This window comes from Oncorhynchus mykiss, chromosome 8 (genome assembly GCF_013265735.2).
Source record: "Oncorhynchus mykiss isolate Arlee chromosome 8, USDA_OmykA_1.1, whole genome shotgun sequence".
In the NCBI taxonomy this organism is placed as follows: domain Eukaryota; kingdom Metazoa; phylum Chordata; class Actinopteri; order Salmoniformes; family Salmonidae; genus Oncorhynchus; species Oncorhynchus mykiss.
Window position 1 is genome coordinate 77,891,970 of NC_048572.1, and position 27,518 is coordinate 77,919,487.

The window sequence follows — 27,518 nt, forward strand, 5'->3', positions numbered from 1 at the left end:
CACGAGCCCGTCCAGTAAGGAGAGATATGACGTAGGCGATACGAGCTGTGCTCCTGGAGTAAGTGTTGGGCTGGAGAGAAAACACAATATCACACTGGGTGAGGAACGAGCGGCATTCAGTGGGCTCCCCAGAGTAACACGGCGGGTTATTGATTCTGGGCTCCGGAGATTCGAAAGCCCTGGAAGTGGCCGGTGGAGCGAGGCGGAGATGGTGAATCTGTTCTGTGAGGTTGGAGACTTGGGCGGCCAGGGTCTCAACGGCATGTCGAGCAGCAGACAATTCCTGCTCGTGTCTGCCTAGCATCGCTCCCTGGATCTCGACGGCTGAGTGGAGAGGATCCGAAGTCGCTGGGTCCATTCTTGGTCAGATTCTTCTGTTATGCACGTGAGTGAAGACCCAAAAGCGGTTTAACAAAAACAGAGTCCTTTAATGTCAAAACACAGGTAAGACATAGATCCTCTTCAAATGTATTTGATGGCAAAATAAACAACCCGCAGAGAGGGCGACAAATGAAACATAAAGTCCTTCTGAGTATCACAGTAGAGTTCCCCTTCTAGCAGCAGAGGAGAATAGCTGGGTTGTAGAGGACAGAGGTACCTGATCACACGAAGCCTCAGATGAACAGGCAGATTCCGACAGGACAGGACAAGGTTGAAGCAAACGAGACAATAGTTTGGTTCTGGCATGAGAAACTCAAACGAGAATCTGACAAAGACAGAAGCAGGAACAGAGAGAGATATAGAGACCTAATCAGAGGGAAAAAGGGAACAGGTGGGAAAAGGGTGAACGAGGTAGTTAGAGAAGACAAGGAACAGCTGGGGGAAGGAGGGGAAGAAAAGGCAACCCAATACGACCAGCAGAGGGAGACAGGGTGAAGAGAAAGAACAGGAACAAGACACAACATGACAATACATGACACCTAAATACCTAGATACCTAGATACCTAGATACCTAGATACCACTTCATTTCATAATCATATACTTGTTTCTGGGTAATACACTACATACAGTGCATTCGGAAATTATTCAGAACCCTTCATTTTCCCACATTTTGTTACGTTACAGCCTTATTCTAAAATGGATTTAAAATATAATCGCCTCATCAATCTGCACATAATACCCCATAATGACAAAGCAAAAGCTGTTTTAGTTTTTTTTTTAAATGTATTAAAAATACAAAACTGAAATATCACATTTACATAAGTATTCAGATCCTTTACTCAGTACTTTGTTGAAGCACCTTTGGTAGCGATTACAGCATCAAGTCAGGGTGGCAGGTAGCCTAGTAGTTGGGCCAGTAACCAAAGGGTTGCTGGATCAAATCCTTGAATCTGTTGTTCTGCCTGGTAGGCCGTCATTGTAAATAATAATTTGTTCTTAACTGACTTGCCTAGTTAAAAAAAATGTTTTACTATTCATGGGTATGCCCCTACAAGCTTGGCACACCTGTATTTGGTGAGTTTCCCAAATGTAATCCATTTTAGAATAAGGCTGCAATGTAACAAAATGTGGAAAAAGTCAAGGGGTCTGAATACCTTCCAAATGTACAGTACATTGTGTGTAACCATAGCTACAAGAACATTATCTGAAAGGAACAGATAGACGGCAGTATTATCGTGATGGCTCCCCCTAGCTTTCCAATAAGCTAAGTGGAGTTTCTGCCATATTTCTCTCATGGATCCAGTCCATCCAGATCTGTGAACACCACTGAAGTGGTAGGAGCTGGATGATAGGGCTAGGGACCAAATGGAACCGTGCCTAAAATCGAATCAAATGTATTTGTCACATACACAGTTTACAGCAAGTATAAAAGGTGCAGCCAAATGGTTATGTGCTAGCTCTCTCAACAATGCAGTACGCTAATCAATAATCAACAATCAATAATAACAATGAAAATAGTTGGGTGTCTCATGTATAACACATTAGCCTGGTCCCAGATCTGTTTTTGTTTTTTCAAACTCCATTGTCATTGTTTTGGCATGACATTTCCATAAGGAGTTGGCTAGAGAGCAGAGTCAGACTGGGACAAGGATAACAACATGCCACACTCCGAACTGCAGAGTGGGACCTGGATCATTCAGGATGGCACCACATTGTAAAATGTATCGCGCTGAACAGACATGATTCTCTGCAATTAGAAAAGGTATGACATCAGCACCATACATTTTTGTATATATTCTGCAGCATTGTAAATATTGTACCTCTCTGAATAAGGCTCTAATGTTGCCAAAAACATTCACGCCTTGGGAAAGAAAAAGGAGCCGACTGGGAAAAAGCCATTGTCTTCAGCAGAGCTGTCACTGACTGCCACCCCTGTGACCCACAGCTAGTCCCTTCCCCGGTGTCTCCTTTCCTTCTCCGGCAATGCTGTAGAATGCTTGAAAAATAGCAGGAACTGCAAATCCAGTTTATATACACTGAACAATAATATAAATGCAAAATGTAAAGTGTTGGTCACTTGTTTCATGAGCTGAAATAAAAAATAGCAAAAACTTTCCATACATACAAAAAGCTTCTTTCTCTCAACTTTTGTGCACACAATTGTTCATATCCCTGTTTCTCCTTTGCTAAGATAATACTTCACCTGAGGTGTTGCATATCAAGAAGCTGATTAAACAGCATAATAATTATTACACAGGTGCATCTTGTGCTGGGGACAATAAAAGGCCACTTTAAAATGTGCAGTTTTGTAGCACAACACAATGTCACAAGTTTTGAGGGAGCGTGCAGTTGGCATGCTGACTGCAGGAATGTCCACCAGAGCTGTTGCCAGTGAATTTAATGTTAATTTCTGTACAATAAACTGCTTCCAACATAGTTTTAGAGAATTTGGCAGTACCTCCAGCTTCACAACCACAGACCACTTGTAACCACGCCAGTTCATGGGGGGGTGCTGAGGAGTATTTTTTGTCTATAATAAAGCCCTTTTGTGGGAAAAAAAACTCTATCTGATTGGCTGGGCCTGGCTCCCCAGTGGGTGGGCCTATGCCCTCCCAGGCCAATTTATGGTTGCACCCCTGCCCAGCCACGTGAATTCGATAGATTAGGGCCTTATGAATTTATCTCAATTGACTGATTTCCTTATATGAACTGTAACTCAGTAAAATCTTTGCGTTTATATTTTTGTTCAGTATAGCAGAAGCTACTATGCCTTGCAGGAAGTAGACTGGTTGCCAGGCAAGTTCCACTCGCAAAGGAAAACTAGCTTGAAGGAGAGTATGATCCACTGTTGAGGACTAAACTCCACGGTGAAGGAAGTTTAGTTCGCTGCGGAGAAAACGACGCAGAAGAGAAACTTCAGCGAGCTATTCCTATAATCAAACTTTCAGCAATTATTTAAAAGCAACTTGCACGTAAAGAAAGAAGCTTATATCCTGCATCAAAAATGTCAGTCGCAGGCTTCAAGAAACAATTTTACAAAGCAAGCCAGGTCAGTGAACAACTTTTTACTTCGGCAAACGTTGTTGAATGTTAGCTAGCTAAGTTCGCTGGAAAGCTAGCGACGTTAGCATTACTTGTGCAATATAGCTAACTAGTTAAATGTGCCTTTCGACAAGGAAATATCTGACCCAAATGTTTTATTTATTAGCTAAATTATTTAACGTTTACATTTGTCTAATGGCTAACTCCAGTGGTCTGAAAAGTCCTCGTAAAGTTAAATCTGCATAGCTCCAGTGAGTTGGCTATGCTAGTAGCTGTCAGTTCAGCACATAACGTTACTTTGTCGTGTCGTAATGAGATTGACACATTGTTTCAATTTACTATAAAAACAGTGTTTGAAAACAGCACCATTGTTTCGGTGTGTCATAGCAACTTTTTCTATGCAAACATAAACTAACGTTAGTGAGTTTCGTATCAGAACGTTTACATGATTCACTTTAAATACTTTCCCCCCCTCTTTCTGAGTTTAGCAAACCATTTTCTTCCTTGGAGGAAGGATTAAATCGGTGTAGATTAGAGGGGAATTAATCTAGCTGTATGTGATAAACCCTTTTCATTTGAGCTCAGGATGATCTCATTTCATGGACATTGTATTACGATAACACAGTACCAGTCAAAAGTTTGGACAACTACTCTTTCCAGGGTTTTTTAAATTTAATTTTAACATTGTAGAATAACAGTGAAGACATCAAAACTATGAAAAAAACACACATGGAATCATGTAGTAACCAAAAAAGTATTAAACAAATCAAAATATAGTTCTGATTCTTCAAAGTAGCCACCCTTTGCCTTGATGACAGCTTTGCACACTCTTGGCATTCTCTCAACCAGCTTCATGAGATAGTCTCCTGGAATAGATGTCAATTAACAGGTGTGCCTTGTTAAATTAATTTGGAGTTTCTTTCCTCCTTAATGTGTTTGAGCTAATCAGTTGTGTTGTGACATGGTAGGGGTGGTATACAGAAGATAGCCCTATTTGGTAAAAGACTGAGTCCATATTATGGTAAGAACAGGTGAAATAAGCAAAGAGAAACGACAGTCCTTCATTACTTTAAGACATGAAAGTAAATCAATCTGGAAAATTAAGAACTTTGGAAGTTTCTTCAAGTGCAGTTGCAAAAACTATCAAGCTCTATGATGAAACTGGCTCTCATGAGGACCGCCACAGGAAAGGAAGACCCAGAGTTACCTCTGCTGCAGAGGATAAGTTCATTAGTTACCAGCCTCAGAAATTGCAGCCCAAATAAATGCTTCACAGAGTTTAAGTAACAGACACATCTCAATTATCGAATGCATTAATTAGGCCTTCATGGTCGAATTGCTGCAAAGAAACCACTACTAAAGGACACCAATAAGAAGATACTTTCTTGGGCCAAGAAACACGAGCAATGGACATTAGACCGGTGGAAATCTCACTCTTGGTCTGAGTCCAAATTGGGATTTTTGGTTCCAACCGCTGTGTCTTTGTGAGACGCAGAGTAGGTGAATGGATTATGTCTAGTTCCCAACGTGAAGCATGGACGAGGAGGTGTGGGGGTGCTTTGCTGGAGATGCTCTCAGGGATTTCTTTACAATTCAAGGCACACTTAACCAGCATGGCTACCACAGCATTCTGCAGTGATACACCATCCCATCTGATTTGTGCTTAGTCCCACTATAATTTTGTTTTTCAACAGTACAATGACCCAATACGCCTCCAGTCTGTGTAAGTGCTATTTGACCAAGAAGGATAGGGATGGAGTGCTGCATCAGATGACCTGGCTTCCACAATCCCCTGACCTCAACCCAATTGAGTTGGTTTGGGATGAGTTTGACCACAGAGTGAAGGAAAAGCAGCCAACAAGTGCTCAACATATGTGGGAACTCTTTCAAGACTGCTGGAAAAGCATTCCAGGTGAAGCCGGTTGAGAGAATGCCAAGAGTGTGCAAAGCTGTCATCAAGGCAAAGGGTGGCTACTTTGAAGAATCTTATATATATATATATATATATATATATATATATATATATATATTAATTAAACACTTGGTTAATACATGATTCCATATGTTTTCACTATTATTCTACTTTGTAGAAATTAGTTTAAAAAAATAGTAACTATTGAATGAGTAGGTGTGTCAACTTTGGACTGGTACTGTATATAAGTATCTGTAGTTTGACCTATCTGTACCGCCTTCATTGTCATATCAATGTCATGAATAACAACATAGAATGCACCTCTGAAGTTACTCTCACTTGTCCGTTTATTAGGAGGGATGCAGGGAATGTTTGGTGTTTCTGGGAGGGAGATGGACATTCCATTCCCTCCAGTGCCACCACACTGGTCTCTTCCTTTCCCCCTCTCCCTTTCCCTTCACCTGTCCATCTTCATGAGAAGTGATATGTGTTTGGAGTGATTGTGCCAATTTGCAGATGAGTCCATGATTGATGGTTCCATAGCTAGGCCTACCAGCCATGGCAGGTTGTCTTCCTCACTCACACACTGATTAGCACCTACTGGCCGGATACAAACATGCTTATTACCTTTATGTGGAATGTATCGCCTGTTTCAGAAGTACTTAACATGTGTAAAGGAAACACCTGAAACTAGATTCATTACATACTGGTCTTGGGGGAAAAAAACTGTTGGGAGGTTCTCTTCTGCAATGTTCAACCAATCCAGTAAATGTGAAGGAGGAGTTAAGATAAGTGTCGCCTTGTTAACGTCCAAAAGCGGATGTTGCGTCACAGGCTCTATTTTTTTCATATCCCCTGAAAACCGGAGGCTAGGAAGTACTAGTGGTGTAACAAATAAAAGGGTTGTTATTGCATTGGATGGATCTGAGATACATTATAGCCTTTGCAGATACTACTACAATCAGCATTTGGCCACAAGTGAAGTAGTTACAGAACAGGTTGTAAATAGTCCTAAGGAAGTCATCTGACAGCTTTGAGAGGCCAATTTGAACCGTTTCTATTTGATCTTTAGTAGTAAATACTCTCGAGGCCTCCATAATTAGGGATGTAACACAATGTGTTGTGTGTGAACTGGAATGGCCTGACTGTCCCACTCACCTCACTACTATAAAATAGTCTGACTGGTTTTTGGGTAAATGAGTACTAAGGTGCCTTCGTGGGCAAGGCCTAGTCACTCTCAAACCCCTGTCATTAAATATCTCTGGGAGAAATCAGGGCGTGGGTGTCTGAGTGTACTGACCCTTATTATGAGGCCATCTGTTATGTTATAGGGGCCTGTTTTGGAAATAGGTCAGTCTATTGGTGTGTTGCTCACACAGCTGTGAGTGATTGTTGGGTGAGTTGTTCTCCTGGCTCCGGTGTGCTTTGGAATCCTGGCAATGTTGCAGTAGTGCCCAAACCGGATTCCTGGGTTGTTATTAAGCCAGGAGAACAGACTCGGTCAACAGCCTGCCGGTAACACACACTCACTTGCTCACATGGGATTATCTAATGGGATGTTCCACTAATTTGGGGCCTTTTTTGAGAAGTGTTAAAAAAAAGAGCACATGTTCAACTTCATAAACACATTTTCCCATCTCGGGGTTAAAAAATAGGGATGCACGATATATATCGGTGAACATATCGGAATCGGCCGATATTAGCTTAAAAATGCCTACACCGGTATCGGCCCGATGTATAGTTTAACGCCGATTTGCAAAATCGATGTCAAAGCTGACATGCATACCAGTCTACATTGTGACGGCCCTGAATTATTTTGAGCCGTCTCAGTGCTTCTCCTTCCAATAGGGTGCTTTCCCTTTAATTCCCAATTAAATAGCCAGCATCAGCTGCGCAAAAGTGGCGTTTGTGATGGAGACGTGACTGAGGATGTGTTCCCGAAGCTTCTCTATTCCGGTTGTTTTGTTGCTGTTAAACGTGTGTTTTGTAGCCTGAGAGAGTTTACCCAGGATCGGATCCACTCTTTGCGTCCGTGGACTACTCCTCTCCATTCTTCGTGGCCTTTCTCCGCTGGAGATCTGTTGGCGGATTGGATTGTCTGACTGACCGACTGACTACCACCTTTTTTGTATACGGTATTTCATTTGTTTTGATATGTATACGGTGATGATTTATGTAGTTAGATGTAGTTGAGGAATTAGTAAGAGCAGATACGCTTTGAAGTTCTGTGGTAAAATTGTTATATTGATTGTATGATTTAATACTGGGTTTACGCTACACGGAATGAACGGACAAACATTGCGTGACAAAAGTCACTTGAGTTCACTGAACTCCTTTACCGGGCTGGACTCTTTTTAGGCCCGAGGTACAGGACATTTCTGGAGGAACCAGAACTCATTGTGTTATATTATTATGTGTGTGTAATCCATTGATGTTGCTAATACAACCCACGCAAAAGAATAGTTGTTTTTGAAGTTCTTTCAATGTTTTAAGGGTTTATGAAAAGTTGATTTCCCTTCTGACGTTTACATAAGTCCTTTGTAATGGTGTAGACTTGACGGACCAGATGGGACTCATTCCCTCCCAAACTAAAAGGAGAAACCAATGTTTTCTCTGGTAGGCACAACCTACCTGGCACCCCTATAAAAAAATAACCTCAAGTCAAAACCGTTACATAAAAAATGGCACCCCAGATGGGACAGCTCAACATTGAGAACTAACCAAAGCAAATATTTTGTGTGGAATTAAAACAATGGATTCACCCCAAGATAATGTGCTCATCCATTTCATACCTGTCAATGGGAATACACAGGGCTATTCTGACCATCAAGCTGACAACACAAATCATAATGGGAATGGAGATAATGGAGTTGATTTGGGCCAGAGCCCTGGGAATCTGAATGCTCGGTCTGGACCACAGGCCACAGGAGGTCTAACCAGTTACTCACTTATTGACATGGATCTGTGTGAAAGTACTGAGCCAGCCCTCCATCTGACACCCAACCTTCCTCCATTGTCTGGTTTATCTCCAGAGGTTGTAGTTTTACAACTTCAAGGTGACATCCTTGATATTCGTCGGACTCAACAACATCTCCAAACTCTTATCCACCATAAATTCAAATGTCTGAGGGAAGAGCAACAACAGAGTGCCATGGAATTCAGAAACTCACTGAGCACTCTAACCCACACGCTGACAGAGCTCAGTGAGAGTGGAAGACGGGAAATTACTGGTGCCATGGACAGGCAGTTTGACTACCAACGAAACCAACTCACTGCCACTCTCCAATGGCGCCTGCAACATCATCACACTGAGGTCCTCAAGGACGTTAATTCTGTTTTTTCTCCCATGGTTAACACTGTAGACCACTTGCAAACAGAGCTCTCTAATTGTGTTAAAATGTTGGATGACGTGTCTGTGGACATGGCCGCCATTAGGCACAACTCCTTACACAGAGTTTCTCTAGTGTCCACTTCTGTTCAGACCACTGAGGGCCAAGCTGGCACCTCTGAAGAGCCAAGACAAGGCCATGCTACAGCCACCCCTTGCAGGATGCAATCCACCATGCATCCTGGTGTTCATTTTCATTGTCCGATAACTCCCTTCCCCTCTACTTCCTCAATCCCTCCTAGCTCGTTTGTTCATGGTGATTTGAGTAGACGTCATGTGGGGGCGATGCCCATTAAATTGCAATTTCCCACCTTTGGGAAAAAAGATGACAGTCCTGATCCGCTAATGTACCTAGAAAGATGTCGTGACTTTCTTGCCCTCAATCCCCTGGCTGACGAAGAACTCCTTGCCACATTGAGGAATGTGTTGCATGGGACAGCTCGAGACTGGTGGGATGTGGCACGTCTCACCACTACCTCCTGGGCTGACTTTGAGGCCAAGTTTTCCTCTGCATTTCTGTCTGAGGACTACACAGATGAGTTGGCAGACAGAGTCAGGAATCGAGTACAAAGAGAGAAAGAGAGTATCCGTGACTTTGCATACGGTTACCACTCCCTGTGCAGAAGGTGGAAACCTGGCATTGAGGAGGAAGAGGTCATTAAATTGATTTTGAAGAACATCAACCCACTACTAGCCAGTCAACTCCGAGAACGAGTCACCACTGTCGATGGACTGGTTCGCTTGGGACAGCAGTTTGAGAAGGACAGAGAATGCCAACAGCAATATGACCAAAGAAAGAAACAGACACCCAAACCGTTACCCAAGACAGACCATCAACAACAGCCAGAGTCTCAAGCCATGACCCCTCTCATGTTCTGTTGGAGATGTAGCCAAAAGGGACATTCTTCAGCTACATGTCCAAGACCGTATCAAGAAAACCCTTCCAGAAACCACAAATCACAACAGGCCAACACACCTAACTCTCTTCGCAGGAATGACCATCCTTCTCTGGGTGCTTTAACCAGAGCTGAAATCCCAAGAGTCACTGCCTACGCCCCCCCATCGACATCCCCTTCCTTTCAGTTCATACCGCACCAACTGGTGTTACCCATGTCCATAGGCCCATGGACAGGAAGAGCCATCCTGGACACCGGGTCATCCTACACACTGCTCAATGAGAAACTGTGGAAGGAGGTTAAAGGTCCGCAATACAACTTGAAGCCGTGGACAGAAGGTCCACTCTATCTGGCGGATGGTGAGGCTAAACGACCCCTTGGATGGAGTGAGGTAGAGTTCCGCCTGTGTAACCGCTCCTATATGATTCCTTCGGTGATCCTACAAACCAAGAACCTTGCTTTTCCTGTCGTGTTGGGAATTGATTTCATGTACTTCAGTGGTGTCCAGATTGATATCGCACACAATTGCTACTGGTTTCCATACAATCCGAGCAAGAAGCATTTCTTCCAATCAGAAGCTACGAAGTTACATGATTGGGGTTCAAATATGGCAGTCTTCTCTGCCGTTGCTCCGTTACCACTAACCCTTGATAATCCTTCTGACGATCTCCTTTTACAGGCTGTAAGAAGAGCTCAGCTGGAACATCCAGAGGAGTTAAGGCTGTTGGAACAGCTGCAGAATAATGCTGATGTATGTACTTCAAGGCTAGGACGCACCGGGCTCCTGAAGCACAAAATATTCCTTACACAGGAAATGCCGATCAAGCAAAAGCCATATCGTTTGTCCCCAGCGAAGCTAATCATCCAAAAGGGACTCATTAATGATATGTTAACACAAGATATAATAGAACGTTCCTCCTCTCCTTGGGCTGCTCCTGTTGTCCTCATCCCAAAAAAGACTGGTGGTCTTAGATTTTGTGTGGACTATAGGAAGACCAACAATGTTTCCCAGACTGATGCCTATCCTTTTCCTACCATCCACGAGATCCTGGAGTCATTGTCTGGCGCTGTTGTGTTCACTACCCTTGACCTCAATAGTGGTTATTGGCAAGTTGAGATGGACCAGGAAAGCAAGGACAAGACTGCTTTTGTCTGTGCTGAGGGCTTGTTTTCCTTTAAGGTGATGCCTTTTGGATTAAAGAATGCACCTGCCACTTTCCAAAGACTGATGGAGATTGCGTTAGGTGAGCTCAAAGGGAAGATCTGTTTCGTCTACCTGGACGATATAATTATCTACTCCCAGAACAGAGAACAACACTTTCAAGATCTTCAAGCAGTGTTGGACAAGCTAAGAGAAGCTGGTCTGACCGTGAATATGAAGAAGAGCAACTTCTGCCAAACTTCCCTGAAGTTCCTTGGCCATATTGTGTCTTTCGACGGCATTCATGTGGATCCTGAAAAGACCAAGGCGGTACAAGATTTTCCTGTGCCAACCACACTCAAGGCCCTTCAACGGTTCCTTGGGATGGCTGGATGGTACCATCGGTTTGTGTCGAACTTCTCCCAGGTGGCAGAACCCCTCAACGCGTTGAAGCGAAAAGGAGTGAAATTCCTATGGACGGCAGAGTGTCAGACATCCTTTGAAACCCTGAAACGACACCTCGTCACACCTCCCATTTTAGGTCATCCCAACTTTGATTCCCCTTTTGTTGTTTACACTGATGCAAGTGATGTTGGACTTGGTGCTGTCCTAGTCCAACAGACTGGACTTGGCACTGAAGAAGTGCTAGCGTTCGCCAGTCGGACATTGAATGGAGCAGAACGGAACTACTCCACAACCGAGCAAGAGTGCCTTGCAGTTTTCTGGGCTTTGGAAAAGTGGAGGTACTACCTGGAGGGAAGACACTTCACTGTGGTCACTGACCATTCCTCCCTTGTGTGGGTGTTCAAGACCAACAAACCAAGCACCAGACTCATAAGATGGGCTCTACGGTTGCAAGAGTTCACCTTTGCAGTAGAATACAGGAAAGGAAAATACAACACTGTTCCAGATGCCTTATCCAGGGCTCCTGCTTGTGATAATGGTGGCCCTCATTTTACATGTGCTACTGTCCTGTCAAGCAGTCGAGACTCGCCCAAAACAGACTTTCCCATCTCTGATGAGACCATATGGAAAGCCCAACAGGATGATCCAGAAGTACAGGCTTTGTACCAGACTATCCTGGAAGATGGAGAAAAGATGGTCAATCCTACCACAAAGCTGACCATCATTGAAGACAAAGTCTACCGAGTTGTTCAACTACCTCACAGAACACTCTACCAAATGTACATACCTGAAACTCTACGCCTTCAACTGCTTCAACATTTCCATGAAGACCCCTTAGCTGGTCATTTGGGCAGGTTCAAAACCTACAAGCGGTTGCAAGCGTTACTGTACTGGCCACATCTGAGCATGGATGTGAAGTCACACATCCGAAACTGTCAGGTTTGTCAAATGTACAAACCAGAAGGTAGAAAGCCTGCTGGCAAGTTGCAGCAAACGGTGGTTACCCGACCTTGGGAAATGCTAGGAGTGGATTTGATGGGTCCATTTCCTAGAAGCTCCAATCAGAATGTGTACATGCTTGTGTTTGTTGATTATTATTCAAAGTGGGTGGAACTCTTTTCCCTGCGTCAGGCCACAGCAAGGACCGTCTCTAACATCCTTACGAAAGAGATCCTGACTCGCTGGGGAGTGCCTGATTACATCCTGTCTGATCGAGGTTCCCAATTTGTCTCTGATCTCTTTGAGGAGACCTGCCAAAGATGGAACCTGAGACAGAAGTTGACCACGGCCTATCACCCACAGACCAATCTCACTGAGAGAGTAAATCGAACCTTGAAGACAATGATTGCTTCCTATGTAGGGACCCAGCACAAACACTGGGACAAGCACCTTCACGAGTTTCGATTTGCCCTGAATTCTGCTGTGCAAGAGTCCACTGGAGTCACACCTGCAGAGCTGAACCTAAGTCGTCCCCTCCGAGGACCCTTGGATATGGTGCTACAGCCCCAGCAGATTACTCCAGACGCTGCTTGCTATGACCAGGTAGTCCATCTCCATGACTTGAGAGCTCTTGTCTCAAAGAACATGACCCAGGCTCGACTCAAGCAGAAGAGAAATTATGATAAGAACAGACGAGACATGCAGTTTCAGCTTCGTGATCGGGTGTGGCTTCGCTCTCATCCTTACTCGAAAGCTGAACAATTCTTCTCTGCCAAGCTCGCTCCTAAATGGCAAGGACCATATAGGATTGTGGAGCAGATGGGCCCTTTGAACTACCGAGTGGTGAAAGAGGACACAGGTGAAGATATGCGCGTTGTCCATGTCTCACGCCTTAAGGCCTGTTACCCCTCGGCTGAGGAATTGGAGGCGATTGAGCGCCGCAAGATCTTGGATATCTTTGAAGAGGAAAGTGAGGAGACTTTTCTCGGATTCCCAGACCCAGAAGTCTCACACCTTAAGGCCTGTGACCCCTCAGCTGAGGAGCGTGAGCTCCAAAAAGTCATGAGAATTTTTGTAGAGGAAAGTGATGAGGAGACCTTTCTCGGTTACCCCGACCAAGATGTGCCTTCCAGGGCAATGGTCGGCTTTTTCCAGGGGAGGGGGTGTGTGACGGCCCTGAATTATTTTGAGCCGTCTCAGTGCTTCTCCTTCCAATAGGGTGCTTTCCCTTTAATTCCCAATTAAATAGCCAGCATCAGCTGCGCAAAAGTGGCGTTTGTGATGGAGACGTGACTGAGGATGTGTTCCCGAAGCTTCTCTATTCCGGTTGTTTTGTTGCTGTTAAACGTGTGTTTTGTAGCCTGAGAGAGTTTACCCAGGATCGGATCCACTCTTTGCGTCCGTGGACTACTCCTCTCCATTCTTCGTGGCCTTTCTCCGCTGGAGATCTGTTGGCGGATTGGATTGTCTGACTGACCGACTGACTACCACCTTTTTTGTATACGGTATTTAATTTGTTTTGATATGTATACGGTGATGATTTATGTAGTTAGATGTAGTTGAGGAATTAGTAAGAGCAGATACGCTTTGAAGTTCTGTGGTAAAATTGTTATATTGATTGTATGATTTAATACTGGGTTTACGCTACACGGAATGAACGGACAAACATTGCGTGACAAAAGTCACTTGAGTTCACTGAACACCTTTACCGGGCTGGACTCTTTTTAGGCCCGAGGTACAGGACATTTCTGGAGGAACCAGAACTCATTGTGTTATATTATTATGTGTGTGTAATCCATTGATGTTGCTAATACAACCCACGCAAAAGAATAGTTGTTTTTGAAGTTCTTTCAATGTTTTAAGGGTTTATGAAAAGTTGATTTCCCTTCTGACGTTTACATAAGTCCTTTGTAATGGTGTAGACTTGACGGACCAGATGGGACTCATTCCCTCCCAAACTAAAAGGAGAAACCAATGTTTTCTCTGGTAGGCACAACCTACCTGGCACCCCTATAAAAAAATAACCTCAAGTCAAAACCGTTACAACATGACGCAACGTAAAATTTTGCACTACACTTGCAACACAGTATTCCTAACCTAGCCCACAATGTCTGCTGTGTGGATCAAGCAGTCATTTGAAAAAGTAAGAACATTTCAGCGAGACAACTCAAAAGGCGAAAAACCATTAACGCCAGAATAATGGAATTCATTGCCCTTGACAATCAACCGTTCTCTGTCGTGGGTGATGTTGGCTTTCGCGACTGATCGAGCACCGGTACACACTAACGTTACCAAGTGTGCTATTTTTCAGATGTTGCCCTACTAGACTTACACAGTAATAGCGTCACCGCTATTAGCTTCACGACATTCTATGGAACGCCGTTTAGGTCGTGTCAAAGATGCATGTCAAATAACACTATTCCACGCGTTAAATAACAGTTCTATTATAGAATGTTGTGTTCTAAATTTGCTCTTGTAAGCCAAGTGCCACCACTACTATCAGTAGCTCTATCAAAGCTGTACAAAAGTCTGCAAACACTGGCCACGAACAATGTGTTTACAATACAGCGTTGGTAATAAAGCATTATTTGTTCGGCCGCACTTCTGGGGTAGCTAGCTAGCTAGCTTTAGATTGTTACCTAGCTAGCACCAATACAATCAGCCTGAAAACAATGACCAGTAGATATTGCAGTCATTTTCATTATTCTTAGCGATGATTTAGGAATCCTTGTGTTTTAGTTAGTCACTTGTTGTTTGCCTATTGAAATTGAACTTCAGTTCATGAAAATAAATAGCTATGCAGCTACTTAACCCTGTTACCCAAAGCTAACGTTATAAGCAGCCAGCTAGCTTCATCTGGCTTGTGAGGCTCGACCAGAACGGGTTATGTGTTGTGAAGCTATCCACAATAAGGATTAGACACACTAGTGGAATTTGAGTTTTGTCTTCAAAATAAAAGTACCTCTTAAAGTAATGTAGAAGGTTACAATTGGTGGAATCATATTTAGACTAGATCATGTTAAACAAGGTTGGAATGCGAAGCAATGAACTGGGGTATCAGTCTACTTGGTGACACCCACAGAACACAACTGTGAAGAGTTTACACAAATATCTGTGTTGTAGTTTTTATCACAGGACTGTAACTGTGTGAAATCACCTCTCCAGTCAGCCTATTGTGTGTATTGACGTTCATGTTGCACTGTACAGCTTGCCCTGGGGATCAATGAAATGGGGTATTGGTCTACTCAATACCCAAGCAATTTTTTTCCAACGTCCTCCTCAGTTATCAGACTCCAAAACATCCATGCAGTATTGTTTTCCTCAGGAATAGTGTTCAATACACATAGGTTGACAGTAAATGTGGCTCAATTCAGTTGTTTCAGAGTCCCGCAATAAGAGCTTCAACGCTAATGCTATCTGGGTGTCACTGAGTAGACTGATACCCCGTGTCATTGATCCACAATCCATAGGTAAGGCTGTAGACTGAAATAAGTATGCCCCCAATGCAATTCTAAAGTATAATACATCCAGTGTGATTTGAACAGATTAACAAATAGTATTTTGTTGATTTTATATAACATTCCAACCTTGTTTAGCATAATCTATTCAATTGTGCCATAATTATACTATTTGTATTCATTTGCATCACTGTCAATTACATACTTTTATTTTGAAGGCTAACTGCAAAGTCCACTATTGTGGCTAATCCTTATTGTGGCTAGCTTCACATAGATGGGTCCGACCAACATTAATCAAATAAGAACTGCCTTATAAATGAGGGTTATTTTAGATGACAGTAACGCTAGCTAACTATAGCTACTGAAACAGATTGTTTTTCTATGTTTTGGGGGAAGAACAGTGTTTGCATCCATGAGCTAGCTAGCTTTTTTTTATGACCAGGACTGTAGGTGCGCCGGACAACTTTACCAGCGTTATAGCATACGCATCAACAAATCATTATGACATATGAAATACGAGTGATAGTGTAATCAATGTGTAATAACTACGTAAAAAAATTATGAACTCGTTAAATTATGTGACGTGCAGTCATATTCAGGTCCTGATTGGTCAACAAGCTTATTCGACACGTCAAATAGTGTTATTTGACATGTATCTTTTTTGACACGCAAAGGCCCAAACTGCGTTCCATAGAAATCCTGGTTGAGATGACTGAACAAATGAACAACGAAACAGCACAGCAGGTAAGTGAAAGGAATAGGTTTTGATAATGTTTTACTGGTAATGGGGACATGCATAAATGCCAACAAAATAACTTATTGTGTGTGTGTGTGTGTGTGTGTGTGTGTGTGTAACTTTAACTAGGCAAGTCAGTTAAGAACAAATTCTTATTTCCAATGACGGCCAAACCCAGACGACACTGGGCCAATTGTGCGCCGCCGTATGGGACTCCCAATCACCGCCAGGTGTGATGCAGCTTGGATTGAAACCAGGGACTGTAGTGATGCCTTTTGCGCTGAGATGCAGTACCTTAGACCTGCGCCCGCGTGGGTGTGTGAACACTTTAACTGTACTAGAATGCTTAAAAGGCCGCTAAAATGTTAAATATCGGTATTGTTTTTTTTGGGCAAGGAAAATATTGGTATCTGCTAAAAATGTAGTATTGGTGCACCACAAAAAAAAATGACTGTCGTAATTGCCAAATAAAGAGTGTTGAAGATTTCTTCTTAAATCAGCCATGAATCCCCTTGTAACAGGGGGAATGGAAGCATGTTGTGTGCAGCCAGGAGTGGCAATTGAATGCAAGCTTCACCCAAAAAATGAAATTAACATTTCGAGCCTGTCTAACAGGTTGACGTGTTATGTTTGGCCCACTCAGTTTTCCACCAGAAAATTGCCAAAAAGAGTAGAACCATCTGAACTGCTTTTACTCTGATTTGGCTTTCTTTTTTTTCTTTTCAAATTTTATCATAAGGAATAGTTTTAACATATTGAAACAAGTTCAGTTGACGTAGCAGGGTTGACCTTAAAATGAGGGACAGATGTCAAATGAATCACTAATCACATGAAATAAAAGATAAATCTTCAGAAATCACTGTCAAAGCAACAAAATAACTAGGACTTTACAGTAACCAGGTTTCCATCCAACCTTTTTATGCGAGTAAAATACATGACAGCCCTGATGGGAACAGCAAATTTGTCGGTAAACTTTCCAAATGTTGACACAACATCACGCTAGACAAGGTAGGATCTTTTTGTTTGTAAAATTAATTATGCAAGGAATTATGTTTAAAAAATGCTTTTTATGAGTAAATATTTTTTATAATAACCATATGTTGTGTGGTCCTCCCACTACGACTCGGGAAACCATGCAGTTTATTAGGCTACAGATGAAATGTTATGATGAACTTCACAGGGTGCTGAAAGTGCACGGTGATGATATGGTGTTTGGGCCTTGCACTACGACTCGGGAAACCATGCAGTTTATTAGGCTACAGATGAATTGTTATTAACGTCACAGGGTGCTGAAAGTGCACGGTGATGAGCTTGATGCTACTTTACATTAAATATTGAGGGTCTTATTCTGGTCACATGATGAGTGATGCTTGGCTGCTGTTTGACAAATAAAAAGGATCTTGCTCTTTTGTCTGTAATAGGAATCTCATCATGTAGCCTAGGTAGCCAGCACTGTATCTGCCAGCTGTTGGTTAGAGCGCACCCGCAAAGACCAGAGTGGGCTCATTCGCTATACATAAAGAATAATTTGTACGTGACAAAACAAGTTGAAAACGCGTTTAAAAACCCATTTAACTTGTATTCAATGATTCGGTACATGGGAATTTAACCGCAAAACCTATTTTTATGTGCACCACGTCATCATGCTCGGCGTTTTATCCACAAACAAGTCAATTTGATAAACTCATCTCTGGTGGGGAAAGGAGGCATGAGGACCGCAACACGTGTTGTTCATCTTGCTACTCGGGCATTAAAATCAGTGGCCTTTTCAATTGCTACATTTTGAACCGCTGATGGGGTACGGCCACATTTTAATGAACCGCGGATGGGATACGGCCACATTTTAATGAACCGCTGATGGGATACGGCCACATTTTAATGAACCGCTGATGGGATACGGCCACATTTTAATGAACCGCTGATGGGATACGGCCACATTTTAATGAACCGCTGATGGGATACGGCCACATTTTAATGAACCGCTGATGGGATACGGCCACATTTTAATGAACCGCTGATGGGATACGGCCACATTTTAATGAACCGCTGATGGGATACGGCCACATTTTAATGAACCGCTGATGGGATACGGCCACATTTTAATGAACCGCTGATGGGATACGGCCACATTTTAATGAACCGCTGATGGGATACGGCCACATTTTAATGAACCGTTGATGGGTTACGGCCACATTTTAATGAACCGCTGATGGGATACGGCCACATTTTAATGAACCGCTGATGGGATACGGCCACATTTTAATGAACCGCTGATGGGATACGGCCACATTTTAATGAACCGCTGATGGGATACGGCCACATTTTAATGAACCGCTGATGGGATACGGCCACATTTTAATGAACCGCTGATGGGATACGGCCACATTTTAATGAACCGCTGAGGGGATACGGCCACATTTTAATGAACCGCTGATGGGATACGGCCACATTTTAATGCACAGAAAGGAAAAACTGTGAAGCCGCTGAACTGAGTCGTATGAACACACACACCAGAAAGACATGTGGATTACATGAACACAAACACCACAAATATATTCCCACTCCCAGGCAGGCCCACCTCCTAGTTATGTCATGTAGCATAATGAGGACGACAGCTGTCAGTAGCTGGTCCTCATCATGTACCTCTTTATAGAATATCTCCTGCACCTAAAATATAAACAGTACCAGCACCCAAAATGATTACCGGAACTTATTTGAGTCCAAGTCTAGCACTGACAAGAAGTAATCAGGTAGGCCTATTTTATGTTTCCACAAGATCAGAGCATGACATTTCTCCCTTTCATGTGTGGTTACTGAAAGGGAGAGCGCTGGAAAGATTGTTCAAATACATTGAGGAACTATTTATCTTTTTCAATGGAAGTAAAAACATACTTTTTTTGTTTCCTGTTTTGAGGTGAAAACATTATTTTGAGATGCTCCACATGTCATTAGTGGTGGTGTGTTAAGCCAATCAGAAATAGTATCAGATCCCCAAATGGGCACATTTATATACCTACATTAGAGAGCAGACCAGGTAGCCTATAAGCTTAATCAATATTGACAGGAGCGCTCCAAACAAAAGACAATGACTAAATTGAATTGACAAAACTCCTAAATGGTATGAAATAAACTAAAACTTGTTTCTCACAAGTGTTGCATTTGGTTGTGCGCTATGCACAATGAGAACGGTAAAAGGAATAATAATATATTGAATGCATTAACAGAAAATACCTTAACCAAACAAACATTGTAGATTACAAATGATAAGAATTAACTCTGCATGCCTCCGGAGGCTCCACAATTGGTCATACCCTCAATATGGATCCACTGGCCACAGTTTCACATCAAGCATAAATTGGCTTTTAGTCTAGGCCTCCGCAATGGATTAGTTCACTGAGATAGGTGTGTGTGTATGTATATATCTCTCACACACTAACGTTCAAAAGTTTTTGGGTCACTTAGAAATGTCCTTGTTTTTTAAAGAAAATTGTTTGTTTTTTTGTCCCTTGTCCCACTCCCTTCACAGAAGAGTGCAAACTGGCTCTAACGAGAATGGAAAGGGAGGGAGGCCCTGGTGCACAACTGAGCAAAGGGACAAGTACATTAGAAGACCAGCATCCCAGAGTCCCCTCTTCACTGTTTACATTGAGACTGGTGTTTTGCGGGGTACTATTTAATGAAGCTGCCTGTTTCTTAAACTAGATACTAATGTACTTAGTCCTCTTGCTCAGTTGTGCACCGGGGCCTCCCACTCTTTATATTCTGGTTAGAGCCAGTTTGCACTGTTCAGTGAGGGAGTAGTACACAGCGTTGTACGAGATCTTCAGTTTCTTGGCAATTTCTCGCATGGAATAACCTTAATTTCTCCGAACAAGAGTAGACTGACGAGTTTCAGTAGACGTTTCTGTGTTTCTGGCCATTTTGAGCCTGTAATCGAACCCACAAATGATGATGCTCCAGAAACTCAACTAGTCTGAAGAAGGCCAGTTTTATCGCTTTAAACAGCACAACAGTTTTCAGCTGTGCTAAAAATTGCAAAAGGGTTTTCTAATGATCAATTAGCCATTTTAAAGTAATAAACTTGAATTAGCTAACACAACGTGCCCTTGGAACACAGGAGTGACGGTTGCTGATAATGGGACTCTGTACGCCTATGTAGATATTCCATAAAAAATCTGCCGTTTCCAGCTACAATCGTCATTTACAACGTTAACAATGTCTACGCTGTATTTCTGATCAATTTGATGTTATTTTAATGGTAAAAAATGAGATTTTTCTTTCAAAAACTGACATTTCTAAGTGACCCCAAACGTTTGAACGGTAATTAATATTAATGCTGCAAAAAAAAGAACCGTCCACACAGTCAACTGGGTTTATTTTCAGCAAACGTAACGTGCACATATTTGTATGAACATAAGATTCAACAACTGAGACATAAACTGAACAAGTTCCACAGACATGTGACTAACAGAAATTGAATAATGTGTCCCTGAACAAAGGGGGGGGGGGGGTCAAAAGTAACAGTATCTGGTGTGGCCATCAGCTGCATTAAGTACTGCAGTGCATCTCCTCATGGACTGCACCAGATTTGCCAGTTCTTGCTGTGAGATGTTACCCCACTTCCACCATTGCACCTGCAAGTTCCCGGACATTTCTAAGGGGAATGGCCCTAGCCCTCATCCTCCAATCCAACATGTCCCAGATGTGCTCAATGGGATTGAGATCCGGTCTCTTCGCTGGCCATGGCATAACACTAACATTCCTGTATTGCAGAAAATCATGCACAGAACGAGCAGTATGGCTGGTGGCATTGTCATGCTGGAGGGTCATGTCAGGATGAGCCTGCAGGAAGGGTACCACATGAGGGAGGAAGATGTCTTTCCTGTAACGCACAACGTTGTGATTGCCTGCAATGACAACAAGCTCAGTCCGATGATACTGTGACACACCGCCCCAGACCATGACTGACCTCCCACCTCCAAATCGATCCTGCTCCAGAGTAACGCGATAAACGCGAATCCGATCATCACCCCTGGTGAGACAAAACCGCGACTCGTCAGTGAAGAGCATTTTTGCCAGTCCTGTCTGGTCCAGCGACGGTGGGTTTGTGCCAATAGGCGACGTTGTTGCCGGTGATGTCTGATGAGGACCTGCCTTACAACATGCCTACAAGCCCTCAGTTCAGCCTCTCTCAGCCAATTGCAGACAGTCTGAGCACTGATGGAGGGATTGTGCGTTCCAGGTGTATCTCGGGCAGTTGTTGTTGCTATCCTGTACCTGTCCCACAGGTGTGGAGTTCAGATGTACCGATCCTGTGCAGGTGTTGTTACACGTGGTCTGCCAATGCGAGGACGATCAGCTGTCCGTCCTGTCTCCCTGTAGTGCGGTCTTATGCGTCTCACAGTACGAACATTGCAATTTTTTGCCCTGGCCTGCAGTCCTCATGCCTCCTTGCAGCATGCCTAAGGCACTTTCACGGGGATGAGCAGGGACCCTGGTCTTCTCTCTTTTGGTGTTTTTCAGAGTCAGTAGAAAGGCCTCTTTAGTGTCCTAAGTTTTCATAACTGTGACCTTAATTGCCTACTGTCTGTAACCTGTTAGTGTCTTAACGACTGTTCCACAGGTGCATGTTCATTAACTATTTGTGGTTCATTGAACAAGCATGGGAAAATGGTGTTTAAACCCTTTACAATGAAGATCTGTGAAGTTATTTGGATTTGTATGAGGTATCTTTGAAAGACAGGGTCCTGAAAAAGGGATGTTTATTTATTTTTTTGCTGAGTGTATTCTAATGCTCGACTACAAAAAAAAATCTTGGTCGACCAAAAGCCTATCGACCGAACAATCGACCTGCCGACTAATTGGGGTCAGCCCTAACAAAATCGCAATAAAATAAAATTGTTCTCCATCACGAGGTCCATGCATCATTTCACTTCTATATGCTACTGTTCTGTTTGAATTAAGAACGGCTTTGTTGTCCTGTGCAGAAAGCATGTAAAAGACTTGAACTTATTATTCTCCTTTTGTAGATGGTCAGTGAGAAGGTTGGAGGTGCAGAGGGAACCAAGCTGGATGAAGACTTCAAAGATCTGGAGAAGGTAAGTGATCTCTCCCCAACACAAAAAAACATACACTCCTATTAACTTAAGATTGGATTTTCCTATCGCTCCATTTTGTCAGAGTAGATTGTGCATTCGCTGTCTCTCCTTCTTCCCTTCCTCACAGAGGGCAGATGTGACCAGTAAAGCGGTGGTGGATGTCATCTCTAAAACATCGGAGTACCTGCAGCCCAACCCAGCGTCCAGGGCCAAGCTGACCATGCTGAACACAGTGTCTAAGATGCGGGGCCAGGTGAAGAGCCCTGGCTATCCCCAGGCTGAGGGGCTGCTGGGGGAGAGCATGGCCAAGTTCGGACGAGAGATGGGAGAGGACACCAACTTTGGTAAGAAAGAGAGTGATTTCATAAACTACCATAAGCTTTATTTTACCTTTGTGCCCTAGCCTTTGGCTCTCAGAATATTGAATTCCAGGTGCGTTTGTATGTGAAGTAGGGACCACGTACTCGACAGAAGAACCTTGTCCTTTATTGTGGCCGGTGAGGGGATTGTGTGCTCACTCTCATGTAACTGTCTTTGTCCTGTAGGTGGCGCCCTGGTGGACGTGGGTGAGTCCATGAAGAGGCTTGCTGAGGTCAAAGATTCCCTGGACATCGATGTCAAACAGAACTTTATCGATCCACTGCAGGCCGTCGTCGACAAGGACATCAAAGACATCCAGGTAGAGACCTAGAATGAGATGAATAAGGGATTCTCAACTCTCCCTCAACGTTACACATTTTATTTTCTAACCCTTCACAATCAACTAATTGAGGACTCTCTCCTCCCTCCACAGCACCATCTGAAGAAGTTGGAAGGCAGGCGTCTGGACTACGATTATAAGAAGAAACGCCAGGGGAAGATCCCAGACGAGGAGCTGAGATCAGCCCTGGAGAAGTTCCACGAGTCCAAAGAGATGGCAGAGAGCTCCATGCACAACCTGCTGGAGACTGATGTGAGACTTATCTCAGGAGTCAAGGGTTAGAGTTGAAGGATCTGGGGAATAATGCCAGAGATGGACAGCAACAATCAATCTCATTTTATTCGTATGGTGCTTCTTGCAAATCTGTTTAGTTAAGAAGAAAGAGGCTATTTTCCATTGGTTGGCTGGGTAGAAGTTCAGAATTCAGGCTTCATACTCCCAAACCATAATACCCAGTAGGGGCTTCAACATCTGGCATTGGCATTAGCAGTAGCACTGGCGCTAGCATTGGCAACAATGTTAGCATTAGCGTTGATGAGTATTTCAGGACCAATATGCAGTCAGCTTGCCACGACTCCATAGCTAGTGAGTGGAACAGTTATGTAATATCACAGCAATGCGTATTAGGTGACGATTCTAGTTTTCCACTTTGACTCTGCAACCTAAGAACGTGCCAAACCTGTCTTAGATGGCCTGTCTCTGGTAATGACCTTTTATTTCATCAGATGAGGAGTACAACATGTGTTAGTGCCATGTAAGTGGCGTGTCAATCTGAAACAAAGCAGTTTCGAGAGTCGGGAAATTGACCTCGGGGTGGTGAGGGGGGGGGAGAACAAAAGTGTAAATTAACCATAGTACTGGCGTTTCTAGTCCAGCCCCCTGGTAATGGCGTTTCTAGTCCAGCCCCCTGGTAATGGCGTTTCTAGTCCAGCCCCCAGGTAATGGCGTTTCTAGTCCAGCCCCCTGGTAATGGCGTTTCTAGTCCAGCCCCCCCCGGTAATGGCGTTTCTAGTCCAGCCCCCCCGGTAATGGCGTTTCTAGTCCAGCCCCCCAGGTAATGGCGTTTCTAGTCTAGCCTCCTGGTAATGGCGTTTCTAGTCCAGCCCCCTGGTAATGGCGTTTCTAGTCCAGCCCCCCGGTAATGGCGTTTCTAGTCCAGCCCCCCCGGTAATGGCGTTTCTAGTCCAGCCTCCCTGGTAATGGCGTTTCTAGTCCAGCCTCCCGGTAATGGCGTTTCTAGTCTAGCCTCCTGGTAATGGCGTTTCTAGTCCAGCCTCCCCGGTAATGGCGTTTCTAGTCCAGCCCCCCTGGTAATGGCGTTTCTAGTCCAGCCTCCCTGGTAATGGCGTTTCTAGTCCAGCCTCCCGGTAATGGCGTTTCTAGTCTAGCCTCCTGGTAATGGCGTTTCTAGTCCAGCCCCCCCGGTAATGGCGTTTCTAGTCCAGCCCCCCCGGTAATGGCGTTTCTAGTCCAGCCCCCCCGGTAATGGCGTTTCTAGTCCAGCCCCCCCGGTAATGGTGTTTCTAGTCCAGCCCCCCCGGTAAAGGCGTTTCTAGTCCAGCCCCCCCGGTAATGGCGTTTCTAGTCCAGCCCCCCAGGTAATGGCGTTTCTAGTCCAGCCCCCCCGGTAATGGCGTTTCTAGTCCAGCCCCCCCGGTAATGGCGTTTCTAGTCCAGCCCCCCCGGTAATGCCGTTTCTAGTCCAGCCCCCCCGGTAATGGCGTTTCTAGTCCAGCCCCCCCGGTAATGGCGTTTCTAGTCCAGCCCCCCCGGTAATGGCGTTTCTAGTCCAGCCCCCCCGGTAATGGCGTTTCTAGTCCAGCTCCCCCGGTAATGGCGTTTCTAGTCCAGCCCCCCCGGTAATGGCGTTTCTAGTCTAGCCCCCCCGGTACTGGTGTTTCTAGTCTAGCCCCCCCCGGTAATGGCGTTTCTAGTCTAGCCTCCCAGGTAATGGCGTTTCTAGTCCAGCCCCCCTGGTAATGGCGTTTCTAGTCCAGCCCCCCTGGTAATGGCGTTTCTAGTCCAGCCCCCCTGGTAATGGCGTTTCTAGTCCAGCCCCCCTGGTAATGGCGTTTCTAGTCCAGCCCCCCTGGTAATGGCGTTTCTAGTCCAGCCCCCCTGGTAATGGCGTTTCTAGTCCATCCTCCCGGTAATGGCGTTTCTAGTCCAGCCCCCCAGGTAATGGCGTTTCTAGTCCATCCTCCCGGTAATGGCGTTTCTAGTCCAGCCCCCCTGGTAATGGCGTTTCTAGTCCAGCCCCCCCGGTAATGGCGTTTCTAGTCCATCCTCCCGGTAATGGCGTTTCTAGTCCAGCCCCCCTGGTAATGGCGTTTCTAGTCCAGCCCCCCTGGTAATGGCGTTTCTAGTCCAGCCCCCCTGGTAATGGCGTTTCTAGTCCATCCTCCCGGTAATGGCTTTTCTAGTCCAGCCCCCCAGGTAATGGCGTTTCTAGTCCATCCTCCCGGTAATGGCGTTTCTAGTCCAGCCCCCCTGGTAATGGCGTTTCTAGTCCAGCCCCCCTGGTAATGGCGTTTCTAGTCCAGCCCCCCAGGTAATGGCATTTCTAGTCCATCCTCCCGGTAATGGCGTTTCTAGTCCAGCCCCCCTGGTTTTGATGAATCTGACTGGTCTCTGTGCTTGTCTCTAGGTAGAGCAGGTGAGTCAGATGGCTTCTCTGGTCGAGTCACAACTGCAGTATCACAAACAGGCTGTGCAGATTCTGGAGGAGCTGACTGACAAACTCCGAGACAGGTAGGTCAGCTGTGTGTGTGGACTTCTACAATTCAGTTGAAGCTGTTTGTGTTGGTTGTCGTTGTGTGTATCTGTGTGTATTTACATGTGACTGATTCATCCCCTCTGCTGTGTGTATCAGGGTGAACGAGGCCCAGTCTCGCCCCAGGCGTGAGTACACTCCAAAACCCAAAGCCTCCTTTGACTACGAAGAGCAGGAGCATTCAAATGGAGAGTACTCCCCCTCCGCCAACCCCCCTTCATACTCCTCAGGTAAGACTGGCACTTAGCTGTGTGTGTGCCTCTGTGTGTTTCTGTATGCATCTCTCTATTGTAGTCTTGTCTCACCAGCCCAAAACTGATCTTTCTCTATGTATAAACCCCCCCCCTCCCCATAGACTTCACGTCCTTCCACAGAACACGGTCCATGAAGAACAGTCGACACTGTGAGTGTGAGAGAGTCTGTGATTTGAGGTTAAAAGAGTGGCAATTAACATGGTACTTAATCGACTCACTTCATTTCAGGAGAGTTTTACTAACATGGAATGGTGTGTGTGGGAAGCTTTAACCCCTTACTGCAGCCAACTCACTTCACTTCATTGTTGCAGCAATTCTGACATTTTTTTTCTCCCCAATTTCATGGTTTCCAATTGGTAGTTAGTCTTGTCCCATCGCTGCTACACGACCCTGCCAAGCCGCACTGCTTCTTGACGCAATGCCCGGAAGCCAGCCGCACCAATGTGTCGGAGGAAACACTGTACACCTGGCAACCGTGTCAACATGCAGGCGCCCGGCCCGCCACAGGAGTTGCTAGAGCGCGATGGGACAAGGACAAACCCTCCCCTAACCCGGACGACGCTGGGCCAATTGTGCTCCGCCGAATGGGTCTCCCGGTCACAGCCGGCTGCGACACAGCCTGGGATCAAACTTGGGTCTGTAGTGACGCTTCTAGCACTGCGATGCAGTACCTTAGACCGCTGTGCCCCACGGGAGGCAATTATGACATTTTGCATGGCAAAATGCTAATATTTTTTTCAAATGACTTGCGAAAATACGCTGACGAGCGAAAAAGTTTGTTGACTTATGGCTTGATTGAACCATATTATGCAGTAAATGTGCAGTAATTGGTTGATTTTTGCAAGCCCTCTTTTTGTACTGTGATGATGGGTCAGTTTTGTGTGAAAATATTGCTGTGGTTTGACTGTTTAATTGCGGAACTAGTGCAGTGATTGGTCAACAGAATCCTGGAGGGACTAAACTGGTAACGGGTAACGTCTCCCTTCAACCCTGTGAGCGCAGCGGTTTGGACGTTTATGAAGTGTTCTGGTCCCTTTCCTGCCTCTCACTTTGAAAAGCAAAGCTGCTGAATCCGTTTCAGAAGAATGTCAAATTAAAGTTTATTTTCTCTCTTTCCGTCTTCAACACATTCTTCCCTTTCCTTCTCCCCAGCCTCTGAGCCGTGCGCTAAGGCCCTTTATGACTTCGAGCCAGAGAACGAGGGTGAGCTGGGCTTCTGCGAGGGCGACATCATCATGCTGACCAACCGCATCGACGAGAACTGGTTGGAGGGCACTATCCGCGGCCAATCAGGATTCTTCCCCAACAACTATGTGGAAGTGGTGGTGCCCCTGTAACACTGACAGAACAAGGGGAGGGATGAGGAGCTGGAGGGAGGGGGAAGATGAGGGAAG

General features: G+C 44.7%; 1 protein-coding gene across 2 annotated transcripts; it reads left to right on the top strand.

Moving 5' to 3' along the window:
- Positions 1-3,018: 3,018 nt before the first annotated feature.
- On the top strand, positions 3,019-27,518 carry LOC110530683 (endophilin-A2). Of its 2 annotated transcripts, XM_036986340.1 has the most exons (9): positions 3,019-3,431; positions 22,329-22,397; positions 22,525-22,741; positions 22,943-23,076; positions 23,191-23,349; positions 25,745-25,848; positions 25,970-26,100; positions 26,226-26,273; positions 27,277-27,518. In XM_036986340.1, the coding sequence occupies exons 1-9, from the start codon at positions 3,387-3,389 to the stop codon at positions 27,459-27,461; spliced, it is 1,092 nt and encodes a 363-aa protein (XP_036842235.1). In that variant the 5' UTR covers positions 3,019-3,386; the 3' UTR covers positions 27,462-27,518. The 2 variants fall into 2 exon arrangements, with proteins under 2 accessions (XP_036842235.1, XP_036842236.1); XM_036986341.1 differs by lacking the exon at positions 26,226-26,273.